Source organism: Chaetodon auriga, chromosome 9, assembly GCF_051107435.1.
Source record: "Chaetodon auriga isolate fChaAug3 chromosome 9, fChaAug3.hap1, whole genome shotgun sequence".
Taxonomy (NCBI): Eukaryota; Metazoa; Chordata; class Actinopteri; order Chaetodontiformes; family Chaetodontidae; genus Chaetodon; species Chaetodon auriga.
In genome coordinates, this window is record NC_135082.1 from 11,464,755 (window position 1) to 11,480,488 (window position 15,734).

At 44.9% G+C, this 15,734-nt stretch overlaps 1 protein-coding gene across 4 annotated transcripts in view; it reads right to left on the reverse strand.

Annotated features, from left to right (window-relative positions):
• Window positions 1–15,734, reverse strand: part of unc5a (unc-5 netrin receptor A) — a 123,674-nt gene that overhangs the window by 5,350 nt on the left and 102,590 nt on the right. For all 4 annotated transcript variants that reach the window (XM_076738587.1, XM_076738590.1, XM_076738589.1 and 1 more), the window contains 6 exons: window positions 13,281–13,368; window positions 12,645–12,813; window positions 10,301–10,534; window positions 3,039–3,188; window positions 1,059–1,223; window positions 722–900 (listed from right to left, as the gene is read on the reverse strand). In XM_076738587.1, coding sequence (XP_076594702.1) covers window positions 722–900; window positions 1,059–1,223; window positions 3,039–3,188; window positions 10,301–10,534; window positions 12,645–12,813; window positions 13,281–13,368 — 985 coding nt within the window. The remainder of the gene's footprint in view (window positions 1–721; window positions 901–1,058; window positions 1,224–3,038; window positions 3,189–10,300; window positions 10,535–12,644; window positions 12,814–13,280; window positions 13,369–15,734) is intronic.

The following is a 15,734-nucleotide window of genomic DNA, read 5'->3' on the forward strand; positions in this document are numbered from 1 at the left end:
AATAAAGTTGATTGGACAAATTAAGTGTCCCTATTTGATTTCATTACGAGGTAGAAATTAAATTGGAGGATAAGGGATCGATGCCTGGCTCCTTTCTGTTACAGGTGCTCCTGTGATAAAGTACAGTAACAGGCTGAGCTCGGCACAGATCCAGACCTACTCTGTCTTTTTTTTTTTTTTTTTTTACAGCTGATGGGCAGCTAGCTTGCTACCTTTCCAATTACAACTGTTAAGCGGAATGTAGCAGCTCCAAGTTCAGGTGCAGACTTTAAGCTGCTTACCTGTTCCTGAGGAAAAAAAAAGGAAGAAGGGGGATGTGTTTTCTCTTAGAAGTGATAGCTGTATCCATCAAGTCCACATTAATCCTATAACGTTAGCTGTGTCAAATAAGGGATTAGTTTGCTAAGGCAGAACCTTGTTTACCTAAACTTCAGGAAAAACACTCGACTGCGGTGGTGCACTTCACACTGATTGTACGACTACAATTTCATAGTTGCATGCTAACCTCTACATTAGCGTGACCCTTCACAATCAGCGTGATTGCATGTTCATTATTTTAAACAAGCTGCATTCAAGTGTGCTACATGTACTGCTGTGCAAACTCTGTTCTAAAGGGGTTTGGAGAAATGAGGCTCTGCTGCATTTCTTGAGAGCATTATTCAACAGCTGCCTATTCCAGCGATCAGATTACGCCTGATGGCATGACGCAGTCAGTATTTACCTCTCAAGCTTAAGTCTTTGTGCTAGCATTCTCCAGTCGGCTCCATTGGGACAAGGGGCGTCCAGGCTGCTGCAGATCTTCTGCCTGATGAGGTACGGGATCTGAAAGGCGCTGGGCCCTGCCAGAGCTGTGGCGTTACTGTCCATTAGCAGAAACTCAGTGTCCACGGCTCGGGTGTCCTGGTGGGGATGATAGCCACAAAGCACACGTCAGAAGAATACAAACCCTTTTCTTCGCATTGCATTAAAAACAATTCCTCTAAGGCTACGGCTACTTAAAATGCTGAATAATGGTAATCGCTTGCTGCTTATGAGCGAGTAGTTCTGCTGAGCGTTACCTTGGCGATGTTAAAGTCGAGGCTAAAGCTCTGTCCCTCCCCCTCCACCTGCCACACGCACAGCTGGCAGGTGAGCTCACAGGTGCTGAGGCTGAGCCGCTCCAGAGTGAACGTGCAGTGCAGGTACCGCTGGGAACCGTTCCAGATGTGGTAGAATGGGATCTCCTGCAGAAGAAAAAACATGCAGCACGCACAAGCGGCAGCACAGCGGCTCAGTCAGAACCGCATGTCTGAAAGACGCCATAACAGGACCTCCTGCCTGGAATACACTGAGATCATCATTAATTACACTGACATAGGCTGTCATCGTTAGGTGAACATGGCTAAATATATATGAGGCAGCAGACTGACAACATTCAGGTAAGTTGAAGGGGGATAACGTGACAAAGAGAATCTTTCAGGGGAGTTAACAGCCTGTCTGGCTGACTGAGTTGATTACAGAAGCATCAGACTTCATATTTTAAGAGATAGCACAACATACCTTTATCTCTGGCATGAGAAACATTTTCTGTTTATCCATTATCTTTCAGCCTTTCTTTGCAGGTATGTACTGTTGGTGCATTTCTGCGCAGAGCTACACATGAGGTTGAAACACCACAGCTCTTTGAGTCTAAAATGCATCATGTGACATTGAAGTATATATGTATGCATAATAGCTTGGAGTAGAACCGCTGTACAGCACTAGCTTCTGTCTAGCAAACAGCTACCAGGGAGTGTTTGGTAGAATTTATTCAAGGCTGACAATTTCTACATCTTTCTCTCTGTTGCTCCATATTCACGTCTCATTTGCATATCCCCAGAGAAGCAGGGAGGTAACTGGGAAAAAAAAGACAGGGCACATTTACTCCTCACTTCACCCTGGGTTCAACAGCTGACAAGAACTTGAGTGAAGTGGGGCTGCAGTACATGCTGCCAACCAAACGGGGGCACTGTTATCCAGGCAGACAGTTGACGGGGGGAGTCGGGTGAAACACGCAAAAGTCTTCCCGGGGGCCCCAGGGAGACTAAAGGCCTTTTCTGACCGCACTGCTGAGAGGGGAATAACACTTCCAAATGAACAGGCACAGTCCAGAGGAATAAGCCTCTGTGTTCTGGGTGCATTGTTGCAGCCGTTGCTTGCTTGGCGCTGCCTGTGTGTTCTCTTTGGGGACCTGGTGCTCAGTGCTTACATAGCTGCAGCCAGAACATTTTCTAGTCCTCTTTGAACAGCCCTCGTGTGTCTGTTGCCGGGCTGCAGTGCAGTGGGCCACGCAGGTGTGAGGAGTGTAGGGGCGATGGAGAGGTTCCAAGAAGTTCCAGATATTTACATAGTGCTCTATATTTCATCTCGGCTCCCTTTGAGAGAGCGGCAGCTAGGATAATCAATCAGCTTGCAGCTCTGGGTTAGTGCACACAACCCGACTCCCATATGCACACGTACACAACCTCATGCAGAAGCACAAAAACATGCACACTCTACGTGCAGAGGTGCACACACACCTCCAAAGGTTCCCTCAACTCTAATGACTTTAAGTTGCAAACAGTGCCAAGAAAGAAAAGGTTATTGGACAGTGGAGCCCTGCAATAACAGACTGAAAAACACTCCTTAGTGTGAATCTTTAAAGTGATCAACTGAAGCCAAACCAAAACATACTTAATTAAAACTCTGCACAAACTAAATTTAAATTTCTGGAGAGACGACTAGACCGTGAGCCCTCATTAACCATAAAAAGTTGCTCCAGAGGAACCTTAGATTACTCAGTAACATCGCCTTTGCCAACATGCGCTCCATTTTTTTCATTTCTCTGCATGGCTAATTTAAAATAACCAAGACAACATGGGCTTTAAATTGAGTGTACAGACAAACACATTAGAAAGCCCATAACTGCTGATACACAAATTTGACAGATTCACCTCGGCACTTGTATTACATCCCCGTGCTCCCTCTCTGATCTGAAGTGACTCCCTGCCCCTGCAGCCCCGCAGGGCGGCCCAACGCACCTGGTAGCCGGCTAGCAGCTTGCTTCTCCAGTGCGCCTGGGGCATGTCATGGATGGACAGGCGCAGGTTGTGGTAGCTGTCTTTGAAAAGCAGGACATGGGGCTCGTCAATCAGCCGACCCCCGAGCTGCCGCTCCATCTGCATCACCTCCTGATGAAAGAGAGAGAGCGGCGTCAGCGTTCAGAGGAAACACATTTACCATCACAGGCGCAGAGGTACATGAAATTGAGCAAAACGAGCTGTAATTGTGCAGGTTTCCTGTTTACCCTACAGTTTGGAAAAAGACACATAACACACACACACACACACACACACCCACACACACCAGGAGAAATAAAAAGAAATACAAAAGAGGACATGGACAATGGTGGGATCATACAAAAAAAAAATGTGACTCTAACAGATGAACACACACACAAAGGGACTAGCCTGTTTTCACACATACACACACAGCGTGGGCATGAAGCGGGGGCACGGTACATCTTAGGACAGGAAGATAGTGTCCCTGCATGCGGCCGCAGCGGGCTGGACCGACTTGTCTCCACAGCGCTTTAATGTCACCACAAGGTTGATCCCCTGCCTCAGCGTGTGCACGTCTAGCTTCCAGCAACTGCATTAGCATGCAGAGACTGCAGCCATCCCGGCCTACTAGCTACCTGGGCTGTGATGAAGTAAGTGAACGAGCCATTAGTCAACTGCTCATTGTTCTCGCATGGCGAATCTCCTTAATTTCATTTTTGTTTTTGTGCCAGGAGAGATTTGTAAATGCATGCTTAATATTTTAATCTCTGTGGGACTTGCTCAGTGGACCATTTGTTGCCATCCAAATGACCATCTGGAATGGGATGATAATATCTGCTGTATTTTCCTCTGATCTATCAATTTATTTTTGAGCTGGATGCTTGGTGCTGAATGAGTCTTTAAGAACCCAGTACTTTGGATGCCATTCACATGTGCTACCTCACACTCCAATCAGAGGAGCATATTACAACAGAGAAAAACAGACCTCTGAATTTAGTAGTGAGAAAAGACCTCAGAAATAATATGTTCTTTTAATCTGTCTGCGGAGGGAAACAAGATGGCAGCAGAGGGAACACAGGCAGCCAGAATGTACCTCTGAGTCGAGGAGACATCTCAAAGACAACGGCTCCAAGAGGGAGATGTGCGTATAGATGGTGGCCATATGTTGAGTGCTGCATGCCAGCATGGTTGCCCATGGTATGATTTCAGCAAAGACATCTAATTAAGGTGGAGAATGGCAGTAATTTCTATCTGCACAACACTGATTCAATTTTCTGCCCTCTTTCCCAGGAATGGGCTAGACTGATTCCAATTATAATGGAAAGGAAGCTGTTAATTATCCATTTGGAATCTCTACCTGCTTTGATATTTGATGTGCTCTCTTCTTCACGGAATAAGCACTTCGGGGTTCAGCCTGAGAATTGAATTTCAATGTTTGCTCAGCGCATTGCTAATTTCCATGTTTGCTTAGTGCTTATCTTCTTGTTAACACAAATATTATAACCCCCCCCCCCCCCCATGATTATCCATCTTGATTTCTGCATGTGCTTTGATTTGGTTTGGTACATTGAAGATGTACAATGATCTGACTGTATGTGGCTGGCTGGAGTGTTCTCCTCACTGTACTGCCACCCCGGAGCCTTGTGATGTTACCCAGTCCACTTACTCACAGTGGGTAGGTCAGACAATGGCTCTGAATCAAAGCATTGAGGTCTAATGAGTTAATAACAGGGGGCAGCGCATTCTCAGCAGAATTAAAAGCCCTCCGCTATCATGTCTCTTATGCGGACAAAAAGTCACATTATGAGGGCTTCCAGAGAGGTTCATTTAACACAGTTCTTAAGCACAAATTTGTTGGGGGTGATTAGCATTGCAAATTGCTGCTGGTGGACTTTGATCAGGTCTTTGACCTCTAGCAGCAAATCTATAGGCCTTCTAACAAGAGAAAGAGTGCAGAATGCCAATTATCTGATTATCAACATATAGCTACTAGAATGAATACTAACCGGCCTGTCTAGCAGTTTGTCAGGTTCAAGGCTGACACGGCAGGATTACAATCAAACAGGGTCTAGGACATGGCACTCCTGCTACCTGACAGGGAGGCTGAGCTTACTGAGGGAAAATACACAACAGTGTGCACGTGTCCTCGCTTTCAAATGACACTGTCTCGCCTGTGCATTGTTTGTGTGTGCCTGAGAGCCTGAGTGTGTGTATTAGAGTGTGTTTTTGTACAGGGTTTCAGCATATGTTCTGGACTGAGAGAATAATGGCCCTCTTTACGCCCCATTATCCTGTTAACAAATGACAGTGCGAGCGAGCTAATAGATGAGAGGCTAAATTTGACCATATTATTTACTCTTTCTGGGGGAAAACAAAGCAAGGTTTTGAATTAGTTTATCAAATCACATATTAATCATTAACTCCGAGCTAAATTGTGTTTCCACTCAGTGACGATAAGAAGAGCAGTTTCTCCGAGACACCCTGACCCCGTACATGTGTGAAAACATTAAGATGCATGAGATGGGCAAGAGGTTCAAGTGCTGCAGGAGAAAAACCCCTTTTGTTCTGACGGAATTCGAGATAGCCTGTGGTGTGTGTGAAGACTGTGAATTTAGAGTCGGGCAGAGCCAAGACCACCCCCTGACATTCAATGAGGCTGGCTAAAGAGAGTGAGATAGAACAGGGAGGAGTGAAAAGAGCAGGAGCAAGAGAGAGGCGAGACAGAGGCAGCTTAACATTTGTGTCTCCAGGTCACTAGAGTGGCCAGCTTTAGCAGGAGCGATAACAGGATTACTGCAATCACGGCCACAGTTTTCTATGACTTCAACCCCCTTCCCACCCTCACTCATCTCCCACCCCTCTCCCTGCCCGTCCCCTCATCCTCTCGGCTTGGACCAGAGCTGGGACTGTGATGGACTGGGGGCCGGGCTCCACCGGGAAACAAGAGACACTCACACAGCTAATCTCTTCGGGCTGGTGCTGACAGAAAGAGGTTAGTGGCTGCACCAAACTCTCTCTTGCAACAAAAACAGCCAGCCATCGGACGCGTGAAAGAAACACAGTCTCAACAAATCAAAGCATTAGCAGAGGCCTATATTTATAAAAAGAACTGGACTGGTTCAAAGCTGCAGATTAAAATATTCTACTTTCCTCACAGCAAGGTCAAGCTACTACATGTGGTTCCCCATTGTTCTGGCTTGGTGTGTAACAAACTGATGAACTTAACTAGCTCCGACGGGGATTATAACTAGCGTTTGATCGGTTAATTAGTCAAGCTACATGTCATCTGAAACACGGAGAGATGCACAGGCTTTAATATCCTTATAAACTCATCCTCATCCCCCGACTCTTAGCAATGCCGTGTCCTCATGTGTTTAAAAATGTGCATTCATGGCGGCGATCCATTTTCAGAGCTGCTCTTTTCAGGCAAATGCATTTGTTTATAGAGAGTAGCCAGGCTATGTGGGCTCCATAAATCTGTGTATTTGTCAGCAGGATGTGACAGGCTTTTCCTCTCTGACTGAGAGTCTATCAGTCTGAGCTCCAGTGGCCGTGCCCGCTACAGTCAACTCTGATTAATAACTACAAATAGAAGGGACTTGTCTGCTCAGTTATAAATTGGGACTGTGTTTGCTAGGGAAAAGATGCACATTCTGCCTGATAAATCACGGAGGAGGACGGGAGAAAACAGCACACAGGAACGTTGAAATATAATATGGAAACAATTTCTCAGCTGGGCTCAGTGATAAAGCTGACTGTCCTCTTTAACTTAATGCCAGCAATTACTGAGCTGTGCTCTCCTGTTTTTTCCCGAGAATTCCTCGCCAGTAGCTGTTCTGATGGAGGGATCAGAAAAAGTGTATTACATCCCGTACATGCTGGATTTCTCTCCTGTGATACATAAAAGCAAAAAGTTTCGGCTCAAATGTAGCTTGCTGCTCTGGAGCTACTAAGAGAGCGTCATAGCGGAGGGAGCACATAAACAGTTTATGACCCCTTTTAAAAGCAAATAAGAATAATAGCTTGAGGTCAAACACTGTGTAAAAGAATCCAGGAGCCACTATTTAACCAGTTAGACATCAATTAAACAGCCGTTTAACACTGGAACATACATTTTTACAATCAAGACACAAAAAGCTGAATGTATTGGCCTCATTACATGAATATTGATGAAAGCATAAATTTTGTAGTCTGAAATACAATAATGGGAGTACAAAGGGTGTTAGCTCAAACATTGTCTCACCGTTTGAATGCAGATGTGGGATTTGGATGTTTTATGGCTGTTAATTGACGCTTAAACTCACTACAATGATTCAAGCGTCTGCAGCTATGCTAGCAGCTGTGTGAGGCTACACATATGCACAGCAGTGCTTTAAGCTACATGCTAACACGCTGAACATCTGTACAAAATGTTGAGGCAATCCATCAAATAGTTTGACATGCCGCTAACAAAAACGCCCCATACAGATATTCGTTAAAAACCTACTGTATTAGTGTTTATGGGGGTCTCTGAAAAAGTCTACCACATAATACAGGAAAACTGACTTGTGCCTCAACTTCTGTAAAAAACTAAATGTGACAGAAAGTGGGTGGTTTTTCAAAACTGTATAACAACATTGGCCTTACAAAACATGTGGGTGTAACGGAAGAACATTTAGTTATCAATAAACAGCAGGATATCTTGTCATTGTTCCACTATACAAATGTGGATTAGGCAGAGGAAAACACACTGAGCATTTTGTCCTTCAGACCAAAAGCTGACAGATTCTGAATATCACAGCTAAATATAAAAAAAAAAAAAAAAAATAGCTGCAGCGTATTCCCATCCTAAAAAGACACCTTTGTCGGCACTCTTCCAGTTTAATTAGATGTTGGTGTTAGGTCTATCTCTGCACTGAGTCAGAGGCTTGGTTCACTGCAGGTGTTTCAATCAGTTGTGGGATGGCAGAACATCAGTGATGCTCTCCCACAGGTCTAGCTGGGAACAACCAAGTGCACAGTGAGGGCGCTACCAAACGCCGATCATGTCTCCTCTGCTGCTGTGCCAGCCTTGGCTGGGCCCATCAAGAGTGGGACACACATTAAATATTAACTTAATTGGTCCCGGCAGAGCCCTGCTAACATACGGCAAGCATCAGACGGAAATGTCACTGTTTCCCCAGAGCCCCCGCACACTTCGGATCAAAGACAATAACATTGGTTCTAATCTGCTGTAATTGGGAGATAAGAGATTGCATGGTACAGCGTGCATAAGTGTAGTGTGCAGGCATGTGTGCACGTGTTTGTGGGTGTGTGTGCATGTCATTCTCGCTGATGGAAGCTTGTCAGAGACAAGCTGACAGCCAGAGAGGGGACTGGAGAGAAAACCTCAGCATCCCTTTTGGTTTCTGCAGTTCTTCCTGCCAGTGAACAGCCAACAGAAAAGGCAGAGAAATGCTTTTTCATTTTTTTCATCTCCCATCAAAACTACAGCCTGTTTAATGCATGAAAAGTTGACTTCTTGTCTGAAAAACGAGGTGCGGTGCCTTAGCAGGCTGCAAATGCTGTCATAAAATTCACATGTACTGAAGGGGTACTGTACATCAACACAAAAATAAAAAATGCTGCTGTGGCACTCGATCGTACCACCTACTGCTACTCCACCACTGTTCCACACTACAGTTAAATCTAATGGTAGCCATAGTGAATCATAAATGGTGCATTTTAAAGATAGTGATTAGTGATTAGGCTGAACCTCTCCAGGGAAGTCTAATCTCCACTCAAAGTGGTTAATGTACTTGCTAAATGAACTGCTTCCTCAATAATGGCACCAAGAGCAGTGTGAAGTCGAGATTACTAAACAGTGTGGGCCACGTTTTAAATCACTCACTAAAAACTACAAAACCCTGGAGACGCCGTGGCTTACCACAGGACCAGGTTGTGTGAGAGACAGGAGCTAATGCACTCAAGGGCGTCGAGGGAGCTGCAGAGTATGGCAGCACAAGTGCTGGAGTCAACAAGCTCAGATGTCCTTTTCCTGGCTAAGAGAGCAGGAGAATAGCAGAACAAGAGCTAGCCAGAGGGAGAGACAGAGTTTTTTGTGCACCAGCAGCCTTCCTGCATCCAACACAGGACGTACAAGGTCATTTCAACAGTCACACTGCAGCAAAACAACTCTGGGTCACCCAATGATCTGAATATATATATATAGAGCACCCTACCATTACAACCACTCTGATAGCACGTAAACAAAAAGGGTTGATATCTATCTGTGAAATAAAGCACCGCCTCTGTAGAGCTGCACCAGCTCCTGTATACTACATTTTACATTTATTCCTATGTTAACGTCACCCAGCAATTTCCCTGAGCACGCCTGCTAGCATGCCATAGTGGTCAGAAACTGAGAAAGATGGCAGCAGGGGCAGAATTGACCCACAAAAAGACAGGAGCAAGCTAGGAGAGTTTCTCATCTTCAGCTCCCTGAATATGAGAGTGCTAATTTCAGCCCAAGCCCCCACTGCCTACCATTGTTTATGTCCAACAGCCACCCATATGATTGTGCCGGTGGTAAGCCTCTACACGAGGAGGTCAGCCATTACAGCCGGCAAAAGTGGACTCGAGTGGGAAGTGGCACTTGTGGCTGTGGGTGGTGTCAGACGAGGAGGAACAGCTTGGAGAGAGAAAGAGAGGTGCGGAGAGAACGAGAGCACAGAGGTTGCTGGGAAAAGATTGGGGCAGGCTCTCCTTTTAATTTACTAATTAACCATGCAAATGAAATCTTAACAGGCTACTCAGAGGCAGTCCTCGAGGGAGGGAGGAAGGCATTAGTGCTTGATTATACTCTGTCCATGCGGAGAGCAAAAAAAGAGAAGTGAAAATATGCTGTTGAACAAAGTGATGGGAAACTTCTTGGCCCACGGCAGTCAAGCAGAACCGCTGATGGCATGAAAGGAATGAAACATCTCTGCAGCCAAGCACACAGAAACACACTCAGAGACTGTACTGTATGCCATGATTCACCTGGACATATGCACGTTTCAATAGACTGGAGCACACACACTTCAAGTGCACATGGTGTAACCAAGCCTTTGATATTGTTCAATTTACCATGACCACACCTAACTCCTACATGCGCTGATTTCTACTAACCTTCCAATGTGACAGACAATATTACACATAATAGTCTACCCATCACTCAGCCCATCTACGCACTCACAGGCTGAGAAACAGAAAAAGGCAGGGCTACATTTGTCACAGTTTACCTTGAAGACGTCCTGTGTGTCATCCATGCAGTAGACCCTGATGTTATACTCCAGCGTGGAGCAGTACGCGTCAGAGAAGAGCACCAGCCTCAGGCGCTTGGCAGCGCCCATGTGGAGGGACTCTCCCACCAGGGCGAGGGTGCCCAGCTGCTCTGAGAAAAGCCGACATGTCTCGGCCTCGAGCTGGCAGTAATAGGGCTCCGACACTAGCTCCTCCCCCATCAGCAGGACGTCCTGGAGGAGGCGAGGGGGAGGGGGAAAAAAAAGCAAGGTGTGAATGGAAGGTCAGGCATCCAATTTCCTGTATGTAGGAGAGAAGGGTAATGTGTTTGCCTGGGTACCTGATGTCTGTTTGTGTGGGCGTGTGTTTGTAAAGGACTTGTTAGCAAAGCAGTTTGGCGCAGTGGCAAAGCCCAAAAGTCTGTCCCTCCCGCAGTGTGACACTGAAGCTAAAAGCCACAGAAGTATCAGGGCAACAGTTCAAATGAGGAAAGAAGCAATGCTTTGTTCTTGCTTCAAATTCCCTATTTATTGCAGCCTCTACTGACATAAAGACACACTTACCCTCATATAACGACACACATCCTATAGAGCACCATCAGTTTACTTAATAATGCATGAACGAGGTACTCAATTGACATGAAAGGAGACTCGAATAGATTCCTGGCAAAAATAGATGGCTCTGGAGAAAGAAAAGACACTGGAGGTGCAGTAAATATCGGGTTATTGGGATTTCCGGAATTTCCTACAGCCTTTGAGATTTGTTAAGAAAGGTGAAAACAACCTGCCAATGTATCTGCAAAACAACACTGATGCCTGATTGCGAGCGGTATTAAAAAAAATGGCAACAGGCAGCACAAGAATTAATTGGTGCTTTAATTTGCAGAGGAGAGAAAAGAAAAGAGACACTGGATTTTTTCTTGCTTTGTTGCAGAAGTGTATCACAAGTGCATCTCTAATAAAGATGACACACTTGCAAAAATATCCTCTCCCATCACAGTGCGGGATAGTTTTATGAGATAATTCCACTGCTCACCGGGCTAATTTGATGGGGACAAATTGGACCCAAGGTGACAACATTTTCTCTAAAATCCCATCATGCCAGTTGACTGACTCTTCTCATTAGCCAATCAAGCTGAAGAGAGCATTCTGCTTGCCAACTGCCCAGCAAGCCCCTCTAGGATCGATTCAACCAGACACCATCTACATCAATAGAATTAGTATTGACACATTTCATTTACTATGCAACCACAATGGAGTCTCACTTTTTCATCATCTTAATATTTCTTCCAAGTGGAGCAGAGAGTGAGGTGGCTCAATTACACACTGAGCACTCATTCTACAGCCAATTCATTTCTCTTACTCCTTCTGCATGTCCATTTTCACAGTCTCTTTGTGTCTTTCTCTTATGTCCTGAGCCGTACTTCCAATCTCCCACACTTTCTAATCATTCCTCCACATCTGCATTCCCTGCTGGTCCACTTTGCCTCTCTCTGCTTTTTTTTTTTTTTTTTCCCATTTTCCTTCTCTCTGCTCTCTCTCTGTGGTTGTTTCCACTCTCGTCCTCTAGTCCACCTGGCTCTCTTTTCCTTTGGTGGCCACGCAGTCAGGCCGTTGGGCTATATTTGGTCCGGCCGATGATTAAAAGTGCTGGTCTAACCTCTGCCTCAGACAGGCCAATCCATCCCACAGACACCCCACAGCCGCCACACACGGGGAGGCTGAATAATTTATGCACAATATCGAACATGAAAGAAGACCTACTAACACTCCAAAGCCCACCAGCACCCTTTCCAATCTCTCTGGATTGTTGAGATGGGTATACTGCCTCAAACCACATTTGTTTGCGTGGGTGTGTGTGTGTGTGTGTGTGTGTGGACGCTCTTCCCAACTCCATCCTATTGGTGTCTGGCAGTTCTGGTTACTTTCAAATTTCATGGATAGAAAAATGGGGAGGGAGCTCTGTAATTGGAAGCAGCGGTCAAAAATGGTCAAGGAGCACTCAGAGGAGTACTTTGAGGATCAGTAATTTGCTTAGAGAATTTCTGTTGTGAGACACAGGTTGCCTAGCAACTCTTGAGCCGGAGAGAGCCGGTGCTACCAGGCTTTTGTTCCAGCCCGACGAGAACACACCTGATGGTCAATATAATTTAAACCCTATGGAGCGGATGAGTGCTGGGCCAGAACTGCCTTCGCTACAGTATCGAGTGTGAGTTTCAAGTCTCTGCTAAGCAACTTTGTGCTTTTTCAAGGAACGTTCTCAGAGAGTTCTGTAACAAATTCACTGGGTGGCAACTTTGTCTTTCTACTGAGGATTTGTGCTGGAGTTATAGTGCTTTCTCACCTCCCAAGCGCCCTCATAGTTCTGCTTCTTGAGGCGGATGGCCCAGTTATCGAGGCATGCGTCAGAGCAGTGGTCCATGCTGAGGATAACTGGCCGGCTCAGGACCACCCCCGGAGGGCCACAACTCACAACGGGGCTGAGCAGGGTCTGGCAGCCGGCCAGGGGTAACCTACACCAGCCAGAGACGAGAGAGGGAGAGAGAGAGGAGGGAATGAATCGAGATGAATGAGGATTTACTCACCAAGTTATTAGTGAGAATTTACTGGTGTCTTGTAACAGGATATGATACTGTGACCTCTGCAAATCATGTAGGAGCTGTAACAGAGAATAATGAAAGCTTGGAATCAGTGACTAGCTGGACCAAGTTGTGATGAGTAACACTATCACAGCACGCTGCAATGACTGTGTCTTCTAAGACTGAATGCAGCAGGCCAGATAAACAGTGTTTTCCAAACAATTCATTTAACTTAAATCGTGCAGATCCTGGTAAAAGGTTATGTTATTTATTTACATCCCTCCTCCACAGTACTGGCACAGACTCTTAAGCCTTTCCTAATGGAACTGTAGAGCATCAAAACAAACAGCCTAGTGGCATCGAGGGAAGACTGCCAGTTAGGCAGTGTTAAAGAGACCCACCTTAAATCTTCCTTCCTCTGAACAGTGAGATAAATCTCATAGATCTTTCCTCTGGGGATGGCCTCGGGAGGAATGAGCAGACTGATTCCTAATGCAAATAACAACAAAGGGAGAGGGGTGGGGGGGGGGGGTTAGGAAAAGGGGGACAGGCTCATTTGTTCTGACTGAACAACGCTTCTGTCATCTCATAAAAGAAAACCGGCCCACTCAACAAAACTGTACGGCTGCAAAAACAAAAAACAAATCTATTCTGAAGGTCAGAGGCAGCCTCCGTCAGGTACAGTAGATGCAAATCTCTGCACCGGCAGGCGAGCCGGCATACGTCCCCACGGTCAACAATTAGCTGAGACAAAAGCGCACGCTGCGTTGCAGTTTAAATGTCCTCCGTCTGCGACCAAGTAGATAATTGAGACTATGGAACAGACTACTCCAGGAAAATTGCACTTCCCCAGGAGAGTGTGGGAATGCACCTTGGAGAATAGAGAGCTACTGAGGTAGTTGGGAGTGTTGTGGTATTTGTGTAGCGATTCTCAAGCAAAAAAAAAAAAAAATCAGCCACTTAGAATCCCATATAAAATGTAGTACAAACAGTGACTATGTGACACAATCCTAACAGTCTGCGGATTGTGAACGTGGTCTGTTCACCAGAAAAGCATCTGTCTGAATAAGGCAAAGGTGCCTGAACGCTGGCAGCCTTGTCAGAATCTATAAAACATCTGTCTTCTTCTTCTGTGCCTGCTCTGAAACTGTGCTAAATGACAGTATATCTCCTCTGAGTGGATGCCTGTAAAGTGCTGACTTTTTTTTTTTTTTTTTTCCCCCTCTGTGTCCCAATGAGAAGACGGCTGCCAATGCGTGGTATAGACTACATGGGTTTCAGTTAATCCATGCATAAAATATCTGTAAGAGAGTGGAGGGGAGACGGAGAAGAGAGACAGAGAGAGAGAAAGATGGCAAGAAAAACACAGGGAGGAAAAAAAAGACCTTTTCTCCTGGCGTACTGGCACTGTCATCGGCTAATCTGGACAGCCTACAATGAGCCAAGTGAAAACAGTCTTCCAGTATAATTATATAAGCTCTGTACTCAGCTAATGTGAAGAGGGGAAGCAAAATAGGGTACTAATGATGTTGGGCTTTTTATATCTTTTATCAGACTAATCTTTAATGGACTATCTCTATTCTCGTGTCCACGCTCACAGCACAGAGCCGACACTTGTGGACAGCAGCTACAAATTCGACCAGCTCTGTCATGAGCGAGGTCGCCTCATAGGACTAATTTATTCAAGGTTTCTTTCCAGGAATCGCTCAGAGTACAAAGTATTTGGTGCACACTTTTTTTGGTTATTGATAGAACATTTTACTCCATTATGCATTTTAACACCTTGCTTTTTTTTTTTTTTTTTGGATGATTATTTTCTGGAACCCTTCACACGCAATCCACTTTAATTGCTCAGCTAAAACAAGCCTCTCGTATAATTTTTGGTGCTTCATCGTGCTCCTTATGACTGTTAGAATCTCACCGGTATTACACAGAGAAACACAGTCTGTGCACTACGCTGTTTGTATTAAGTGCTGAAACACTTTTATGTGTGTTATCACAGTACAAACCTATTAGGAAACCCACATTCACGAGATTTAAAGGCTGAATGGTCTTGGTTGGTTTCAGTGAGCTATTGAGATGTTTATGGGACTCAGCTGTGACTGATAAATTCTCCTTGTTAATGTTCTTTCGGTGTCATTAAAACAGGTGTTGTAAAGTTTCTGTAAATGTTCTTTTTTTATGCAAAGGCAATGATGATGCATGAAATGTGCAATATAAATAAAACCTGATTTGATCCCACCGTATTTTTTACATTTAGTAGCAGATGCTGCATTGTGTAGATGGAACTTTTGTTCGTTTGTTTGAAGTATGGCGACAAAACAGGAGATCCTACAGAGGATCACTGAAATCTTCCTGTAATGGAAACTACTTTTACTGCTCAACTCTGCTACGGTAAGACTTTTTACTAATTTCCTTCTCATCTTAGAGTTTCCATAAATCACATTTACAAATGACTGTGAGAAGCAGTAAACTGGTTTGCACCTCGAAAAATTAATTATACATTTTTGCCCTTTAGTTCTCAGCGACTTCTTCTAACTCGATCAAGAGCTGTAAACATAAAGGCTTATGGACATAAAGGGTTATTGATTGGACAGTGCTGGGGACTTGCATCCAGCTTGATTAGCACTCCAATTCATCCTGCACTTTACTTCACCTTAAAGTTTGTGTGTATTTATCTATTTTTTTTTTTTTTTTCTGCAGAGTTACAAAAATTGATTATGAGCATTATTGAAACTGCAACCAGACCTTGTCTATCATTAAAGGTTGCTCAGGTAAAAGAGGACCAAAAAGAGTCTGGTCTTGATAGCTGATGTGTCATTTTAGCACAATTCTTAAAGCTATGCTGCTATTCA